The following is a 20,269-nucleotide window of genomic DNA, read 5'->3' as shown; positions in this document are numbered from 1 at the left end:
GCGACGATAGATTTATTTCCATCGCCGTGGTCAGCGCCAGCGGCAAAACAAGACCCTGGTGACAATTAGACTGATTCCAAAAAAAAATAGACTAACTTTTTTTAGTAGTCCCCTCTTCAATACCCCCGGGGGTATATTAAAAGATGCCTGCTAAAACCACAACCCTAAATATTAAGTTTAAAAGGTTGCGCATCGTGGATTTCTATTTTCCATATGAATTGCTTAGAAAAAAAAACTGTTTTCAATTTTGGAAATTGTTTTCTCGGCTATGAATTATCGCACTAAAAAATACGATACATACCTTTATAGGAAATTAGACGCTTTACAAAAAACGTCTCGTCTAATTTTTTCATAAACCTAGTAACTTATTCTAACTTAAAGTTAAATTTATATCATTATTACATTTTTTCTCCTATTTTAGGTAAAATAATTAAAATTATCATTAAATATGGATTTTTTGTTTGTTTATAACCTGAAAATTGTAATTCCCTGTTAGAAAAGCTATTAAAATTATTTTGAAATTGTTGAGCTGTACAGTTGTAGGCTCTCATGCTTATATGTATTTTCTAAATCGCCTTTTTTTTGTTATTCTTGCTGGTATTTCCCTATTCGTTGTAAAAGCTTCCTTTTTGAAATACGGTCATCTTATCATTTGACAGCCTTCTGAATTAAATAATGCCTGGATTTTAATGGAAGTAACGGAACGGAGTGAACTGTCACGTAACAATTTGTTGTATGGGCAATGAATTCAAACGATTATAATGCAGTTGAACGTAACGTAAAACGGAAGCATCTAAAATCAATAGATCCTTACGAATTCGCCACGATTTGTTACGATTCGCCCCGTGCATTATAACCAAGGTATAATACTCTATATGTGTTTCAGTAAGCGACTTAGCTGGGCGAAAATTGGACGACGGCATCGCTTTGCTGGGCGAAATTCGCCGTTTGCCGGTATTGTGTTCGAACGGTAAAGCTGAAATTAGTCAAGAACGTAAACCTACCGGTACGTAAACCCGAGTCAGCTGACGCGATCTGTCTTACCAAAGCGCCATGTAAATGAAAACTCAACTCCGCAGAATTTTTCTGTAGTTGTAGCCCGTAGCGCAGAAATCTGCGGAATTTAGATTTTTCCGTGTCAGCTGATTTCTCCTTCTTTAGACGGTTGCCACTTCGTCAGTTTAACAGATGGTAAAAAAGTTATAAGTTCCTATTCAAAATATGTTTAAAATATTTGAAATTTACTATTGAACAAGGTTTTTGTTGAAAACTAAGTAGTTTATATTTAGCTAAAATCTATTATAGCACGAAAAATTGTAGTTGAAAGGGTAAGTTTATGAAAAGGCATTGATGAGTGGCAACAGTGTAGTAACCAACACTGAGGGCTCCAGTAATCGACAAAATTCTGCGTATACAGACTGCGTTTAAGTATACGTTCTGCGTTCTCGACTAATTTCAGCTTAAGTCTGCCGAGTGGAATTTGAGTATGCCGTGCCAATCAACAAAAAGTGCAACTATGGCATTGCGAAGTTGAAGAAGGGCAAGATATTTCCTGCTACCAAGCAAATAGTAAATTAGTCCCGCATCGTCATACAAAACTTGCTCTATAATTCGCTTAAAATTTCCGTATTCAGTGTTGCCACAATGTCTCTTTATTTGTTACCAAATTCAACAAGAAATTACCAAACCTATTTTATTTGCAGAACTATACACTGAGTCACTATCATAAAGTTAAAACCCCTCTCCAAGCCGAAAATCTCAACACCAGAAAAGCTTGGTGAGAACTTCAAAATAGAAACGGTTCGGTTGGAAATCCGAAAAATGTAGTGGTTCAGTTCAGGAACCGGTTTGTAGCCTTGATAACTAGCCCGAGCCGCAATTTAATACCCCCAAAATTTTGTGGAGGGTTTGCAAAATATAAGTATTAAACAACCTTGATTCACTATCAGACCGGATGATAGAAGAAAAATGTTGAAGCAAAACTGATCACAGAGAGAAGCTTTGAAAATTTGTAATCTAAATTTTTGTTTAACAAATTAATCTTAAAAAATCAAAGCGTTTAAGTGACCAAAGGAAATATTTTTTTTAAATATATAAGTATTTTTTTGCTCATTAAGCTAACATTGCGAAATTTTTTCGTTTTTCAAATTTAAAAACACATTCGCATGATTAATTCCATTCAAAAATATCACTCATTCAAGGGTTAACTATCAATTGTAAAGATATATACATATATATATATAAGTTGGTCACTTTCATGTTTCCCACTTTCTACCTTCTCCACATGAATTCAACCTACAACATTGAACACAAAACTGGCATTCACTTCGATTAATGGGCAAAAGCATTGCAATAGAACAGTGGGCCATTATAGATAAAAAAAGTCAAAATTATTTATTTACACATAATGTTTAAAACTAACTAAAGGTATATTGTTGTTGATAAGAACCTATCAATTATAATTTATTTATGACACAATCATCTGTCGTTACCGAATCTGTCCAGTCGTTAGCGTATCTGTCCAGTCGTTACCGTATCTATTCAAGCCATATGCACAGCAATTAATTTTAATACATAATAACTTATTTTAAGTGATTATTTACTATCCTAGGCCTACTGTAAGACCTTCTTTGGCGCTCTGTATCCAGCATTGGTTCTCGTACTGCACAGTAATTTCATATGTATATACGTACATACATTTGTATCTTTCAACTGCCTCAGCTGGAGTCTATTGTCGCAACCAAAAGTAGAGCAAGCGGGATACAAATTTTGAGCTCGCTTCACCCGCAAAGTTGAGAATGAACGAATGTTGCTGGCGCAAATGTAAGTCTCAGCTTTAAATCAAAGCCGGATAAATAGTCTTGCGTTAGTTCGGCAGTGACTCTCGTTGCTGATGGCAGTTTTAATTTTGTTTGGATTAATTGTTACTAAAATGTCTGTCACATAAGCTGACCAATAATATATGTATATTTATAAGAAAAATAACAATATTAAGAGCCTATCAGTGAAATATTTAGTTGAAACAATTGGAAATATATAAATCGGCCGATCATATATACATACATATGTACATCGTAGGTACTTGTAATGTCGCTGCTCTATCAACTTACAATCAAACTTCTAGCACTTCTTGCCGCCTTGTGCCCGCTAAGTATAACGTCAGCGGCAAATGATGAAATAAAAAATGTCTTGATACTTTTAGCCGACGACGCTGGCTTCGAGTCGGGCGCATACCTAAACAAGTTCTGCCAGACGCCAAACTTAGATGCATTGGCTGAGCGCGGCTTGCTCTTCAACAACGCATTCACTTCGGTTAGCAGCTGTTCGCCAAGTCGCGCACAACTTTTAACCGGACAAGCGAGCCACAGCAATGGTATGTATGGACTCCACCAGGGCGTACATAATTTCAACGTGCTGCCCGGTGTTTCGTCGCTACCGAATGTGCTGCGTGAAAAGTCAAAAGGTCGCATTCTAAGCGGCATCATCGGCAAGAAGCATGTTGGTGCTGCTCCGAACTTTCGCTTTGATTTCGAGCAGACAGAGGAGCAACATCCGATCAACCAAATAGGCCGCAATATAACCAATATTAGGCTCTATGCACGGCAGTTCTTCGCCAAGGCTAGAGAGGAAGCGCGTCCGTTTTTCTTACTGGTCGCCTTTCACGATCCACATCGTTGTGGCCACATAACACCGCAGTATGGTGAATTCTGTGAACGTTGGGGCTCCGGCGAGGAAGGAATGGGCACAATACCAGATTGGAAACCAATTTATTATGATTGGCGTAATTTGGATGTGCCGGCGTATTTACCTGATACCGATGTAGTAAGACAGGAACTGGCAGCACAATACATGACCACATCGCGTTTGGATCAAGGTGTCGGCGTGGTGCTAAAAGAACTCGCAGCGCAAGCATTCGATGCGAATACCTTAGTCATCTATACATCGGACAACGGTCCACCGTTCCCAGGCGGTCGTACGAACCTCTATGAACGGGGTGTGCGCGAACCAATGATTATTGCGGCGCCAACAGTTAAAGCACGTCGCCATGAGACCACGGCGGCCATGTCAAGCTTACTGGACATTTTCAACACCGTACTTGATGCTTTCCACTACTACACACCTACTGTGAATGGATCTAGCGATGATGCAACCAAGTCTCTACTGCCGATATTGTACGAAGAACCACAACCAGTGGAGAGCGACGCTGTCTTTGGTAGTCAAAATTTCCATGAGGTCACCATGACCTACCCTATGCGCATGATACGCACACGCCGCTACAAACTGATACACAATCTTAACTTCTGGTCCTACTTCCCCATCGATCAAGATCTCTACACATCGCCTACTTTCCAACAACTGTTGAATGCGACGATCGCTAAACAGCCCTATCCATGGTACAAGTCGCTGCTTTCCTATTATGAACGACCGGAGTGGGAGTTGTACGATATTAAGGCTGATCCTTTGGAACGCAACAATTTAATGGAGAAATCTAAATATCAGCGTGTATTTGAGGAGTTGAGCGCCCGTTTGGTCAAGTGGCAAGTGAAGACAGGCGATCCATGGCGTTGCGCGCCGCATGCGGTGCTGGAGGCGCAGGGTGTATACAAAGAAAGTCCGGCCTGTCTGACACTGGGACACGAGGCGTTACGGCGCTCATTGACACAATACGACAAGTATGAGTTGATCTAAGTATTTAAATACATATCTACCTATCTACATATTTATAGGTATAATACTCAATTAATAATAATAATAGATTGGCGCTTACACATATGTTAGTGTTTGGCCGAGCTTCTCCTCCGATTTGTGGCGTGCGCCTTGATGTTGTCACACAAAACGGAGGGACCTACAGTTTTACGCCGACTCCGAACGGCGATTGTATACTCAATTATCTATACAAATTAAATTTAAAAAATAACTTATTGTTATAAATATACCTTTGTATTAATGAATGAAATTTTGAAAAAACATTCATATTTATGTATGTATGTAAATACACAGAATCTTTAGTAAACAAACAAATACTTAGCTATTCCTTAAAATAAGATATAAATTTGAAATAATGATTGTATGGAAAATATACTATAGAACTGATATGAATGCTTCGTTTGTAAAAATAACTTTTTTCAAGTCTAAGGGCTCATTTCTGATCAGAAATTAAGTTATATTTAACTTGCTTTCTGGGGAATTTATGAAACTAAGTTTTTCTGAAATGCAGGATTCTATATAGAAAAATAATTTCTCAGTTTTCACAGCCTTTTTATCAATTTGACGTTTGTGAGGCAGAGCAGCATTTAAAACATTACATTAAGTACGGCCCTTCGGGGAGCTTGGGATCCGAGGAATCTGCAATTTAGTTATACCAAAAAGTGCCACAAGGGTGCGCTTTGTTGCAAAAAAAAAAAAGTGGAAGGAACATCAAGGAAAAATGAAAACAATGTTCCTCAACAATATTGCTAAAGCATATATTTCCATATTTTTTGCACCAAAGCGCTCCCAGAGGCCGTTTTTGGTAAAAATAAATTGCAGATTGCTACCCGCTATTAGAGAAAACTTATTTTTTATTTTATTTTTTTATGGTGGCTGGAAACTTATTTTTTATTTTACTTTTTTATGTTGGCTGGAAACTGGGCTTGAACCTAGGCCCTGCGGAATGGTAGCGCGCACTGCGACAGCGGTGGCCCAAAAGGATCCTTCTCCGCGCACATTCCTCCAAGGGACGAATGGAAGAAGGGTTTGCCTCTGGAGAAGACGTCCAATAAACATTTTCAGGGGGGATCGGAGCTGAAAGTGAAAATTGTAGGAGGTGTCTACTGTCTGAATTCTTAGTAGATCTTATGTTCAGACTGCCGGATCTCTGTATCGTTTTTCAGGCCGAGGTGGCCGCTATAAAAGAGGCAGCCGATTAGCTATGCACCAATGTATTGTCGACAAGGAGGGTAAATATCAACATTGATACCCAGGCGGAAATCAGGACGCTGGGATCGCAAAAGGTATGTTCAAAGCTGGTAGGGGAATGCCTGACCTCTTCATAAACTACCTCGGAATACTTCCAGGTCAAACTGATTCAAGGGAGCTAAAGTCTGACATTACTTCTGACATAAATTCTATGATAATTGTATATTAAATGAGCCGCTCACTGCACAATTGATGAGCTCCACTTTAAAAAAAAAATGTTAAATTTTAGTGTCAAAGCTGGAAGTCCGGCACAAAATTAGATATTTTCCGGAGCAGTTGTTTAAAATTGGTGAATGGAACTCTTATGACTTATCATGTTCTTTTTTAAATTTGTGATTTATTTTTAGAAAATGTTGAATGTACTGTTGGTTTTCAGTTTAAAAATGTGCACTACTTCGGCTTTAGTAAGCTAATGCTGCATTTGGAAAACGTTTTCCTATTAACGGGAATTTCTTCCGATTTCTTCCGCTCCTAATCTCAGAAGAGGATGCTATTTTTACCCAACTTTTGCGAGTTGATGGTTAGCAGTCACAGGGCAAGAAAAAAACAAACTCTTCTACGGAAAACGAATTGGACATTGAAATTGAGGACGAATTGGATGATGATTTCGTTCTCGGATATAACTGTCGCTCTCTAATTATTGTGGAAGTTAAGTTATGACCGGGGAACGGATTTTATGGAAATTGCCTTTTTTTCTGTTGATTTTTTTTAGTTTGATGTTGCCTTTTTTGCCTTTTTTAAGATATTTGCATTTTTTTGCCTTTTTTAAGATATTTGCCTTTTCTACCTTTAAAAAAGTGATTATAGCATTTACAATTTTTTTTTTTAAGATTAAAATGCGGCTTATAGAAGCGCAGGGACCTCTTGCCAAATTGGTGTTGGAAAAATTCAAAGCCGTTTTCTCAGCTCACGTAGGCTTGGAGATAATAAGGGGTGTGGATAAAATTGTAAAGGGCGAGGAAAACGCCCTTATTCCTGATAATAGGAACGCTTCAAACGTTCCATATTTAAATTGGGCTCCACTTGTATCAACTTACTTCAAGGCTTTTCTTCGCGAAAATCGAATGAAAATGCATCTTGTGGTTCAATGTTACTACAACTATTCAGATTAAAGTTTTATGAGTTAGAAACTCGAAAGGATAAAATAGTCAAAGATTCGAAGTACAAATTTTTCATAAATATAATGAAACTAGTTCATAGTTTTTCTCTTTTTACTTGTAATATAAACATTTTTAAAATAAATGTATTTTTTGATTGTTCTTCGTATTTTCTGTCTTTTTTTAGTGCCTTATTTTGCTTTTTTTGCAATACCTAGTGCCTTTTCCTGCCTTTTTCGTTGTTTTATTTTGCCTTTTCCAGCCTATTTCGTTATTTTATTTTGCCTTTTTTATAGGATTTTAGGTCCTAAAAATCCGTTCCTTGGTTATGACATAACTTCCATGAGATGTTTGCTGAAATCTTCTGGAAGTTATGTCATGACAGGCGTATTTGTGTGTTTGGCGGGCTGTAGGTGGGTTTTTGGTTAGTGTGTTGGTGTTTTTGGAATAAATCTTTAGAGAAATGAAAGAAATTTTAAATGAGAACAGGAAATGCCAAAATGCTGATAGTGTTTTTTTTTTAAAGCACAGTTACCTATGGACATGAAAACGGAGAACGTGTCAACTGACACGATCTATCTTATGGGATCTGCTTGTTAACAAAAACTCACCTCCGCATGACCGCGACGTAAATAGACTTTGCTTCTCTCTCTTTCTATCAACAGCAAACTGGATATGTTTCTACGCACTTCTACGCTACGCTCGTACACATTCGGGGTAAAAACATAAACAGATGGCAGCGTTGTTCCGTATCAACTCGGGAATTAACTGCAGTTGATCCGGATTAAGTCCGAGTTAATCCGGATCAACGCTGCCGTCTGTTTAAGCTTTAACCGCGCTCTAAGGAGGATGTACAATGCTTTTGGGTATGCAGTTTTATAGCCCATTTAATTATAGTAAAATAAAGTGCAAGTTGGAAGTGGCAACAAACTACCGTTGATTTTTGGCAATTTATTTTGCTGACGCTTTTTTGTAAACGCTAGGCGGTAGAAAACGCTCCGCTCAACGCTTCTATTTAGCTAAGGCTGTTATTTGGAGTTTATCACAGCCTATAACTATGCCATGTATTGTTACTATCGGAATTTTACGCTAAAGCAAAACACATACATATGTGTATACAAATCCCTCATTTACTAAAGGTCTGACATAACTCAAAAAATGAGCATTTTGAGCAAACTATGCAGAATTACTCGTTGTGTGTAAATAACGTGCTGAAATCTCATGTAGTGTCCGCGTAACAAAACAATATGCATCTTTTCTTTACATTTTGGGAGCAAGTCGAAAACTTTGAACACGTCTCCTGAAAAATCTCGTTTTGTTGTGACAGTATTTTCAAATATAGCTCCATTGGCTCGATAATGCCATACGAATGGATGCAAACGCCTCCATCCTGAGCAGAGGAAGAGGCGCCGAAGAGAAGCAACTGACGTTCTGTTTTTGGACTTGGACCAAATCGATACGCATTTAGTACAAACTCTTTGTTTTATTTTCGTATAACAAACCTGTTTTTTTTTTGTTTATTTCTTCTGGTTCACTAAGGAAACGTCCCTTACATATTCTACTTCTACTTAAAGTTAAATACAAATACCTCATTAAACAAAATGTGTTTCAAATGGATTGCTATACATCGGTCCATCCATGTCCAGTCGACGGCTTAGATCCATCTGATCGTTTAAGAGACTGAAATCCGCATCTGCCATAAACGACTTGTAGTCCACTGGCGTCCAGCCACCTAATGAAATCTCCGGTTGTAGAAAGTCTCGATTTGCAGACGATTGGGAAAAGTCAGTGTCCAGAATACCATCCGCAATGGCGGCATTGAAAGCGCTCATGTCGACCAAAGGTGCAGTGGATAAAGTGCTGCTGCTGTTAATATCGAATTCATCGGCGCGCCGCATTGCTGTCGGATGTGCACCAAACGGAAGAAGGGGCACAAATGGTGGCGTCAAATCCATTTTTCTTAGTGTACTTCTTCGCGCCGGCGCTGTAAGATAAGAGCGCCAACGTGGATAGTTCGAGGCTAAGTAGTATGTAGGTGGCAAGGTATCCGCAAAGTGAGTAGGCCAACTGGTGGGCAGCGGATGGTAGTAGTTCATTTTCGCATTTCGTTTGTGTGCGGCGGTTAGATGCTTTGGCATTGGTTTGCGTTTTGGCGGTACTAATGACAAAAAATACATACATAATGAACACATATGAAAACAAAGAAAACAAAGAAATACATATTTTCATTTATTCTTATTTATTCACCTGTACGAAAAGTGGCCGAAATTTTAGGTGAATTACTTCTCTTCTTGTGATGTGAACGCCACTTTTTGGCTTCCGACTCTGCGCAAAAGTAAAGCAACACCAGCATCAGCAGTAGAATAAGTGAGCTTCGCCTGAAGTTCATCGTATCGTTCTTATCAAATTTGCGGCAGAAATTTCTTATCGCTTTTAAGATTCACATGCAAAAATTTCGAAATGTTTACAATTTTTCGAGTCCTTGCTATTGGTTTAAACCACTTCGTTCTGCGATTAAGTATACGCCTAAATACTTTTGCTGCAATTCACGTGCGCTCCACAGCTCCGGCCAAGCGCGTTTAATTTTATGACCAATTTTAGCGTGACTTTACACCTGCTTACGCAGCGCTAACGGTTCACGCATTATATGAAATGTCAAGTAGTAAATCGAATTGATATTCCAAACGAATGACAAATTAATTGGCATCGTAGTCGTTAACTCTTTGCCAGAAGTCGTGGTGTGTGGTTGAACTATGGCGCTTATCGCAGATATCGAACTTTCTTTTTTACTTTTTTTGTTATAGTACCTTTATGCAAGCAACAGAAAACAGAAAACAAAAAAAAAAACTATCAATACGGGAGTTGGCTAAAGTTTAAATAGGATCTTATATAACAGAAAAAAAGATTCGACAATAGTCTTCCAATGGTAAGGAACCTTATGCCGAAAGTTTTCTGAAACATGTAGGTTGATCGTCCACTCAGATGTTGGAAAACTCACCTTTGTCATTTACCATGTCGAGGCAGGTGCATTCGCCACTCTTATTACACTGTGAGACAAATGGTAGGGGTCAGTGATCGGGAAGGGTTCAAACTACCGGGGAAAGTTATATCGGTAAAAAAGAAGTTATACGTGTCCCGGCGTTTCGCTGGGTCACGTCTAGGAATCGAGATATATCGATTTGAAGTTAGTAACTCTCATATAGGGGAAATTGTTACCTTTGGTGGTCTTTTTTTTTGACATAACTCGAGAACCACTAGTCCTATTTTGCTCAAACAAATTTAAAAAAAATTAAAAATTACAATTCCTTTAATCTGTTCATATAACGTTTTTCAATATAATCAACAGTTTTGCCGGTAAAAATAAATGTTTGAAGAAAAAAAATATTTTTTGCCGATATAACATTTCCCGTTGGTTTCATCCCATCCCGATTTTGACTGTCGCATAGTGTTATTATAGTAAAGAAACTGAAAATGAAGATTGTGTAAAGTTTATTTTATTTTACGGGATATTCACGTTGACTGTCACTATGTATAGGGAATTTAGAGAGTCACACTTCAGGCAGAAGGGCCATTGTGATATCACTAGTGTGACCTGTAAAGCATCCACTTATTTTTCCGTAAACTCTTTACTTCGTTCCTGCAACTATAGTAGAAGTCATTAGAGGGGAGACCTTTACGTTCTTCGTGTATTCCTATTGAACAGTATGCATAGGCAAGACCGATCTCCAAGGTAATGACGTGACGAGCACGATCTTTATTCATATACAATGTATATTATACATATTTACATATAAACATTCCGAATTCCGCCAAAATGAATTTTCCCCTAGATTTTCTTAATAGTGGCCTGCTATTGACACACGGTGTTAAACTTACAGGCCCATTTCTGGAAGAAAAGGGCTTTTGTAAAAATTTTGAATTCTTCATCAGATCGAGCTGTACTTAATGAGATAAAGCTCGTTCAAATCAAAAGATGTAGACGTCAGAGATGTTGATCCAAACTGCATACATACATACTTATCTTTGTATATTTTAGGTAAATACATAAAATATTTCCTACTTAGTTTCCAGAATATTCATATAAGAATCAAGAATAGACAAATAAAGGGAACACGCGCAAGACACATTTATTCAATAGTTTATTGAATTACCCATAGTCTTTCGGTTTCTCAAAAATTAAATATAATACCTTTAAATAAAATCAGTTCAGTTCTGAGTTATTAGTTTTATGAAATATGTAAAATCTTTGTACTAGTAATATGCTGCATTCGAGTAAAGCGGGTTAAAATTATTCGGCAACGTATAGATCTCATCTGGGCGTCCATTAAAGAAGAATGGACGTTTCAGCAAAGTCATTTTGGAGTCCTGTTGAAGTGAATTTGATGAAGATTGTGGCCCATGTGACGTATAGCTGTTGGCAACATTCGAGGCTGCCGGTCTGTTGACTCCAGCAAGAGCAAATGGAGATGGTAATTGTGCGGCAGGACGTATACCAAACAGATTCATATTGTTGAACTGCATAGAGTCGGGAATATCATTTGGGGTGCCACCGATCTGGTATATGCTTGTAGGTTTGCCATTCGCTACGAAGTTAAGCGGTATATTCCAAATCGGGCTGATCGCGGGCAACGCAGGCAATGCCGTGTATGGTTGTATAGCTGGCACAGGTGACTGAGAGGGAGTAAAGCCCAAACCGGGTATGAACATATACGGCATTGGTGAAAAACGCATAAAATAGATCTGAGAGTTTCGCGGATTTGATCCGGCTAAGCCAGACATCGGCGTGGAGTCGAAGTGAGAAGATTGCGCTCTTTGGTCGCCTGCGGTGCGGGGTATGGACTCGTCGTTTTCATTGCCAGTTCCGGTATAGCCAGGGTAGAGTAAATCTGTAGGGCCGAAAAACATTGGTAATGGTATTAAAATTGGTTGAGGATAACCATAGAAGGGCAAAAGCCGTGGAGTCATCAATGGGGGTAGTGTATTGCCAAACGGGCCATAAGGATTGTAAGGTAAACTAGTTAGCATTGTTGGCATTTGCGAAAAATGATTATTCGGTGTCATATATGGATTCCAAGCCATTCCATTTCCAGCAGTCAAACGTGGTTCAATCTTCAAATCGTTCAAATATTGATATGGATCACTAATCTCTTCATCGACACCAACGGCTTTCATCATATACTCAGAATTGGACGTATCGCTATTGCTGCTTGTTATTGTTGGTAGATTTGATAGCGAAATCATAGGTTCCTGTTGGTCGTGTGGGCGCATGTGTGACCGAGTGCTGTCTTGAGGTATAATTTGATGAATTTCTGGAGTCGGTTGTTGTTGCTGATGCTGCTGCTGTGGTTGTTGTTGTTGCAAGTGTGTTTGTTGTTGTAAGTGTGTTTGTTGTTGCAAGTGTGTTTGTTGTGGCAGGTGTGACTGTTGTTGTTGCTGTGTGGCTATCTGCTGTTGTGGCGATGAGTTCTTATGCGTTGATGGTATACTACCGCCAGCGGCATTTGTTGAGCCAAGCAACAACACCAGCACGGTAAACATGAGGTGAACTAGCCGGAGGGCATGCAAGACTCTTTGGAGATGGTATAGCATATCGACGGCAATTCGAGTACTGTAAAGAGATGGAATGAAATAAATAAGTTAAACTTAGAAATAATATTGCTGAGAATGTTGCTTCGAAAATTGGCAAAACTGCATGGTGTTCAATTCTTTTTGAATATTGCGAGGTTGATCGCAGGGAATGTAAAACTTTATTTGCGGATTTTCGGGGGCGCTACACAGTGTTTCGACTATATGACGGCAGGTGGAAAAAATGCATGGTGACAGTTGATAAGAAAAACCAGTTGCGTTTAGAGAGGGAAAAGTAAAAGTCATACATAAACAATTTCAGATCATTTACTTACTCCCCCTCTCCTCGAAGGGTACACTTCAAAAACACACAAAAGAAAAATACTGGAATCGGCGCGACACCGGCCAATCACTTAAGTTGCCTTTGGCGCTGAACTCATCAAAGCAAGTGTTCTTTTTTCAACTGTAATCAATGCTTTTAGTGTCGTGAAGGTATTTACCATTTATTTGGTATTTTATTGACTTTCAAATGTAAATGCTAAACATTATTAGTAAAAAAAAGTGTGAGTACCGGTTCACCAAGTTTTGAAGTTAGACGCATGTTTTATAGAATATTATTTAGGTTTCGAATATATAATTGAATCATTTCGTGCGACTTTAAAACAACATGTAATTTTCGATTCTCTTAATTTTCGATTTTCAGCTTCTTTGTGCGCGATTTCGCGAAAAGAATGTTTTGAACAATGAAAAATCACAGCAAACATTGGGAGAAAAGAGAATATTTACACCAATGTAACTTTTAAGTAAAACCTTTGTTTTCTGAGAGTGGAAAACAAGAAACAAAAATTAACCAAAATTCCATTACATTTAATTACTGGGCCCACATTTTTTGCGAGTTTTAGACGTTATAGTGATCCACTCGTCCACATATTTTATATTTAGGGCTTTGTAATAAAAAAGAGAGTACAAACTAAATCTCATCGAAATCGAATGAAATATAATGTTTCCGCCCACGAGTGTGGAGGGCGTGGCGATTATTCCATCTTCACCAAATTTCATAACTTTCTATTCCTAAGTAAAATTAAAGCACATGTCAAGTTTCAGCGAAATTGGTGCAGGTTAACTATTATATCCACCTGCCGCCATATAGTCGAAGCACTGTGTACCATTTAGAAAACAAAATGGCCCAACGTTTTACTTTTTTTGGAGGCTTCATTTTTCACTCAACTCGACTATTTTTTTTTCAATGAAACCTAATAACCTCGATTTTTGAATTTTTCGCTTGTAGATATGTATTAAATTTTTTAGTGCAAAGTGCAATTTTGAAGAAAATCTATTCAATCAATTGTAGAATTCTCCCAAAAAAAAAAAAAATATGTACTAAAAAAAAATAAAAAATTAAATGTATAGAAAAAAGTTTACCAAATTTTATTTTATTTTTTGGTTTTTATAAAACTTTTTGGTATGCAGTTTTATACACCATTAAATTTTAGTATAATAAAGTACAAGTTGCAAGTGGCTAAGAGTTCGCGTTGAGTTTTAATAATAAAACAAACGCTTTTAGCGAAAAAAAGTATTAAAAATCAACGTTTTTTTCCGTTCTTCAACAAAATTCAGAATTAGGGCGTTCTTGAAAAATTTTAACCGAGCGATCTTGCACTCAGCCGTCGAATTGTAATATCTTTACCAATTTCAATTTTCTAGTGTAACCAATACAGGGTGCTCAATGACTTCGAAATACGCTACTGGATCGCTTTGAGACTGATTGGTGATTTTTATGAAAAGCTACTGTTGCCATGACAACTGAAGCTTGTAATATTTTTTTTAGCTAATTTAAATTTGAAATGTTCTAAGGTTGCTTAATTGTTTGGTTAATACAAGTACAAAATATAAACATTTCATCAGCAAAAACTTTTCTAAATTTGTACCAGTGCCAAACGAATTTACAGTTTGAAGTTTATGCGAAGTTATGCGAAGTATGCATAATCAGATCAGTAGCCTCGCGAGGATATGCGCTCTATGGGTGGGTGTTTATTTTGTCTGGCACTGATTTATGCTTAGAAACGTATAGTTTGGTGCCAGCACCAAAGAAAGGGCCCTAAACCCTATTTCGAAAAAGTGTTTTTTTGGGCCACTCTAACGTACTACATACATACATACATGTGATCCTTTTTGCTTCTGTAACCTTTTTCTATGTCGATGCTAAGTTTTTGAGAATCGCTGTAAACCTAAAAGATCGTCCACTTGGAGGATAATACACTAACAACATCCCACTCAACCCATATATGTATATACATACATATGTATGTATGTATGAATGTCTAGTATGGTTGAATGAACCACACAATCAAATAACCTCAACAAAAGGTGCAAAATGTATTCTAAAGATTCTTAAGAGATGCAATGTAACACACCAATTGCATAAGTATCCACATGTTGCATTTCCAATGTTGCGATTACACATTGCAGATTAAGCAATAGCGCTACGTGACGAATGAATATGCGGTAATATTCCGCAAAACTACGGTTCTGTGAGCTCATTTCCATTAGGCCGATACATACATACATATACCTATGTATATTGTATTATATATGCGTCTGCGAAACCAATTCGAAAATCAATGGCCTGACCGTGACTTAGCGGTCTGCATTAAGCTATACTATACATAAACCGAAGTCGGGCGATTAATTTGAACTTTATATTTGGCATATGTAGACTTGCCGTCTCGTGCTCGTGCAACATTTATTTAGCACCTTGCTCAGAGCAACCAATAACCATTTAGTGCATTATTGATGAGCAAGTGATTCTTAAGTTTATTGGGACAAAACTTGTGTTATTGCAAACACCCCACCACACTCATCTTGTTTCTTTCTCTATTTCTTCTTTATTATTATTATTATTTTTATTTTGTTTCATTCTCCAAGCATTCGCAAAAACCTACATAGGTATGCGGTCATAATCGTTGTCTGCAATATTTACTTGTATCTACTCCTGTTTTTACGGTTTGTTGATTATTTTTAGCGCCAGCAATTCTTGAAATTGCCGTCATTATGTGACGCATGTTGTCAACCGATATACGCCAGTGGCGTTCTGCAGATAGTGCATATATATATATGGGGCGTTCCATACCAAAACGGCGGGGTTCACACTTCATGTATTTGATTTGTTTAAAACTTTTAGAGTTCATGCATAAACATAAATAACAAATAAATATGTGCTTGATTAATACAATTTTAAAAACTTTATAGCACAAAAACAAATCGATTATATAGTTTTCCAAATATCTCGAGAACGGGGCGAGAAAAAAATTTAAAAAAAAATCACACCAACACACATCAAAACTCTATATGAAAACCCAGCCAACAAGGAAACGTACATTTTACGAACATTATGTTTTACGAGGGATTCTCGATCGGCGAAAAGTTAGACAAAGGCTCGGAAACGATAAAACAACAAGTAATTTTTAGCAAAAAAAACTTCAACTCTCATATAAAAAAAAAATATATATATATATCTCATGATCCACTGATCGGATCTTAACCAGATTAGTATGGGACCACCTCTGAGACACTACCTTTCCGATGCAAGAATTATCGAAATCGGTTGACGTGGTCCAAAGTTATGCGGTAACATACATAAAGAAAAATAAAAATTTCGACGAACTGATAACCTCCTCCTTTTTTGGAAGTCGGTTAAAAAAGAAAAGAACGAGGCTTGTAGTAATTTGTCAGCACAAGAGAAAATGTTCATTCTGTTGGAAGTTTTTCTTGAACCACAATATTTTATAATACATAATATTCGCATACGAATGCTTTTTCGATCCGTTTACGACGGTTCGTAGGCGATCGACAATTTCAAGCGAAAAAGTACTCGAAAACGAATCGTAGACGGCTATCATAACCGACTTTTTAGCCGGTTTTTCTTCGAGAAAATATCCAGTTACGAGCTCGTTTGCAATGATTTCGCTGGCTGGGAAGAAAGAAATATTTTTTAAATTTTTTTCTTGAACATTTTTTCACATACAAATTTTTTGATAAAAAAAATTAGTTTTTAATAGGGCTGTGCGATTAATTGATTACTCAAAATTTTAATTAATCAAAAAGTAAATAACTCAATTATTCGATTAGTTGGAAATTATGATTACTCAAAAGATCAGTTACTCGAGTAAGCAAGATTTTTGATTAACCAAAAAAAAAAAATATTTGAGTAAGTTGCTTTGTGATTAATCAACATTTCGAGTAAAATGAGTAATCAACATTTCAACTCTTTACGTATGTATAAAGTAGTTAAAGTTCCTTGATACTTTAAAAACAACGCTTCTGTTTTCAAAAATTAAAACGAAAAATTTTTTTCATATACAGAATGTAAAAAAGAAAATAAGCAAAGCAAACTCTTTTAACGAGCAAACTTATTTTTTTTGAGTAATCATATTTCAAGTAACTCAATTGATCATCGTTTTGAGTAATCAAAATCTTGATTACTCGAGTAATTGATTAACCGAATAATTGATTAACCAACTTGCTCGAGTAATCGAATAATGGCACAGCCCTAGTTTTTAAAACTATGCCATCTCGAAAAAAATTGAATAAAGTCACAATGGCGGCTCTGAGTATTGCGAAATATTTAAGAATAGTATTACTGGGTGTACTCTACAATAATTTGAAATATGAATTTTTTACACCGAAATCGAGTAAAATGAGTACATTAAAAATTTACACATTTTTTTAAATTTTTATAGAATTTTTTTGAGTATGCAGTCTTGTAGCCCATTAAATTTAGTATAATAGGTGCAAGTTTAAAGCGATTGCAAAACTGGCGGACATTTTTTTAAATTTAGTTTGAAAACGTTTTTGCGCATTTTTTTACCATAAGAAAAAAGTGCAAAAAGCCGTCAGCATAAAAAATAATAAAAATCAACGCAATTTTTCAGTAGCTTAAAACTTACACTTTATTATACTAAAATTTAATGGGCTACAAACCTGCATACTAAAAAAATTAAAAAAGGTAAAAAAATTTTAAATTTGTAATGTACACATTTTACTCAACTTCGGTGTAAAAAGAAATTCATAGCTCAAATTATTGTAGAGTGTACCGCATAATAATATACTTAAATATTGCGCAATACTCAGAGCTCCCATTGTGATTTTCTTAATATTTTTTTTCAGATGGCATATTTTCAGAAACTAATTATTTTATCAAAGATTTTGTATGTGAAAAACTTTGCAAGAAAAAACTTTTTTAAATATTTCTTTTCATAGAAAGTTTTAATGTGTGTATTTGTGATTTTTCAAATTTTTTTCTCGCCCCGTTCTCGGGATATTTGGAATCGATAAATCGACTATTAAATGGATTTGTTTTTGTTTTTGTGCTATAAAGTTTATAAAAATTTATTAATCGAGCTCAAATTTCATATCTATTTAATATTTATGTTTGTGCATCAATCCTAAAAATTTGAAACAAACCAAACACATGAAGTGTGAACCCCGTCCATTTTGGTATGGAACGCCCCATATGCACATGCATGCATATAAAAGTACATACATTAGGGGTGGCCTACAAGAAGGAACAGATTCCACATTTGTAATAGTGAAATATATTTAAATAAATAGTTCGTAATTTAAACATGCTAGACCTTTTGAAACAGTAGGGAACTGATCTAAAAGCATAGACAGTTGACAGCCTTGATCTGGATAAACTCGTTAATACGGAATTATATTTTATTTATTTATTTTGTTTCTTTTTATTTATTTTATTGCCAAGCATTTTTTATTTTTATTTCCATTTTTTTATTATATTTGATTTACATATTTAATTTTACTTTATTTTATTTTGTTTTGTTTTATTTTATTTTAAATTATCTATTATATTTTAGTTAAGTTAGAATTTTTAGAGTCTAATTTTATTAAAACATCCGCAGCAACTAGCTAGCATCAACATTAAAAAAATTAACTAATAATTCGATTAATTTAAAAACAAAAAGGAAAATTCTACTGGTCGGGGGATTGGAACCATCGCCCTTGTCGCTCGCAATTTTGATAGAATTAACTGCGCAGTTAATCCGGATCAACGTTGCCTGCCGTCTATCGAAGCTGTAAGTTCTTATTATGCTTTGTTGAAGTCCATTTTTTCTATTTGCTGCCGGCACTGGTTCTGAAATAGTGCAAGCTTATGCAGAGGGGGCAATTAGCCACAGCCAAGGACAACGCAGTGTTAAATATACCAGTGATATGCATGGCAAATGTATTAAATTGGATTCTGGCCATACCACCTGAATCTAATTGATAGTTTCTTAAGTGTTCCTATTTCTTGCAGGATACCCACAGGATCGAAACTATAACTAAAAGTGGTAAACAAATGTACGCACTACTTTTTAGTATTCTCTTCCATTGTAGAATATGATATCGTTATGATCTCAAAAAAACTGGACTTCTTTTACTTTTTGTTTTGTCCTTTTTCGAAACAAATAAAATTCGAAATTTGCTTGATATTTTTTGAGCAGAAAATATGCGTTAATTTTGGATTCCGAATTCTGAGTGTTTCATCTTACGAAATTGTTTACGAACTTTTCTGGATTTTTTAGGGGCTTTTCAGAATACTTTGTGTTTAATTTCCCGCAATAGTTCGGAACTTTTATGGATTTTCGGGATTTTTCCGAGACCTTTTTGGTATTTTTCAGGAACTTTTCGTTCCTTAAGTTACACTCTAAAAAGTGCATGTAAAACTACTACAGTAAAGTGTTTATTTTTCAACCAGAATCTGTTCAAGTATACGCACAAGATGTTCAAGATTTGATTTTGAACATGAGTTGTTTAAAATATACACATGAAATGTTTAAAATTACAAACATTTTGAAAGTAAAAATATATTTTTTACAAATAATAAATACTAGGTGCCAGGGGCGCAGGCAGGAATATATTTTTGGGGGGTAAGGGTTTATACTTCTAAATATTTATCATCAGCAAATACTGAAAATTCGCTCTTTAAAATACATTTATGATAGTTTTATTTACAGTATGAAATAAATAAATAAACTTTTTTAAAGTATCATCAATTGCATTTTATTTACATAAAATTTACAAAGAACTCAGACATTTTTAACCGGCTTCAAAAAAGGGGAGGTTATCAATTCTTCGGAGTATTTTTACTTCTTTTATTTATTACACCTCATAACTTTGCATCGCGTGAACCGATTCCAATAATTATTTTTTTTTACCGGAAAGATGGTACCTTAAAGATCGTCGCGTAATTTGGTTTAGATCCGATCATTAAATCCTGAAAAAATTAACGGTTAAAGATGCACTCAACTTTCAAAAGTAATACAAAATTTCACAAAAGAATTTTGATATAAATAAATTAAAGATTTTCACGAAATTTTTACACTTTTTTATTCATTTTCGTCGATTTCTGGTTTCTCATTTTAATACTTCGAATAACGAAAATTTAACTGAACTTGTATTTTTATCATGTAGCTCATTTTGGTGGAACGAATTCGAAGCTAGCAAATTAAATCTTCGAATGCTTATTAAGTACATATCAGTAGTAAACTTTTTTAGGTTATAAAGTTCGCAGTTAAACTTTAAAGAGCTCTCAAGAAAAAAGAAAAATTCTTACAAAATGACGCACAAGAAATGGAAAAGAAAATTTTTTC

At 35.9% G+C, this 20,269-nt stretch overlaps 3 protein-coding genes and 1 long non-coding RNA gene across 5 annotated transcripts in view; 1 reads left to right on the top strand and 3 right to left on the bottom strand.

Annotated features, from left to right (window-relative positions):
* The first annotated feature begins 2,646 nt into the window (after window positions 1-2,646).
* Window positions 2,647-4,737, top strand: LOC118737336 (N-sulphoglucosamine sulphohydrolase). Its single transcript, XM_036467773.1, has one exon. It carries the CDS (start codon window positions 3,088-3,090, stop codon window positions 4,687-4,689), a length of 1,602 nt encoding a protein of 533 aa, XP_036323666.1. The 5' UTR covers window positions 2,647-3,087; the 3' UTR covers window positions 4,690-4,737.
* Window positions 4,738-8,647: 3,910 nt separating this feature from the next.
* Window positions 8,648-10,102, bottom strand: LOC118738435. Its single transcript, XM_036469371.1, has 2 exons — window positions 9,303-10,102; window positions 8,648-9,213 (listed from the first exon to the last, which is right to left on the bottom strand). Exons 1-2 carry the CDS (start codon window positions 9,442-9,444, stop codon window positions 8,648-8,650), a joined length of 708 nt encoding a protein of 235 aa, XP_036325264.1. The 5' UTR covers window positions 9,445-10,102.
* Window positions 10,103-10,849: 747 nt separating this feature from the next.
* LOC118737334 lies at window positions 10,850-12,423 on the bottom strand. The gene has a single exon (XM_036467771.1). The coding sequence runs from the start codon at window positions 12,321-12,323 to the stop codon at window positions 11,307-11,309; it is 1,017 nt and encodes a 338-aa protein (XP_036323664.1). The 5' UTR covers window positions 12,324-12,423; the 3' UTR covers window positions 10,850-11,306.
* Window positions 12,424-12,459: 36 nt separating this feature from the next.
* Window positions 12,460-20,269, bottom strand: part of LOC118737331 — a 131,939-nt gene continuing 124,129 nt past the window's right edge. For both annotated transcript variants that reach the window (XR_004992808.1, XR_004992809.1), the window contains one exon: window positions 12,460-12,663. This is a non-coding gene — a long non-coding RNA (uncharacterized LOC118737331). The remainder of the gene's footprint in view (window positions 12,664-20,269) is intronic.

This window comes from Rhagoletis pomonella, unplaced genomic scaffold (genome assembly GCF_013731165.1).
Source record: "Rhagoletis pomonella isolate Grant_MI unplaced genomic scaffold, Rhpom_1.0 Rhpom_scaffold_00004, whole genome shotgun sequence".
In the NCBI taxonomy this organism is placed as follows: Eukaryota; Metazoa; Arthropoda; class Insecta; order Diptera; family Tephritidae; genus Rhagoletis; species Rhagoletis pomonella.
This window is presented reverse-complemented; position numbering and strand designations above follow the sequence as displayed.

What these genes read in the sequence shown, in the direction of transcription:
- LOC118737336 (XM_036467773.1), top strand. Translation starts at nt 3,088, where the DNA reads ATGTCGCTGCTCTATCAACTTACAATCAAACTTCTAGCACTTCTTGCC.
- LOC118738435 (XM_036469371.1), bottom strand. Translation starts at nt 9,444, where the DNA reads ATGAACTTCAGGCGAAGCTCACTTATTCTACTGCTGATGCTGGTGTTG. An exon ending in TTCGGCCACTTTTCGTACAG is followed by an intron (nt 9,214 to 9,302) that starts GTGAATAAATAA and finishes TTTTGTCATTAG; the next exon opens with TACCGCCAAAACGCAAACCA.
- LOC118737334 (XM_036467771.1), bottom strand. Translation starts at nt 12,323, where the DNA reads ATGCGCCCACACGACCAACAGGAACCTATGATTTCGCTATCAAATCTA.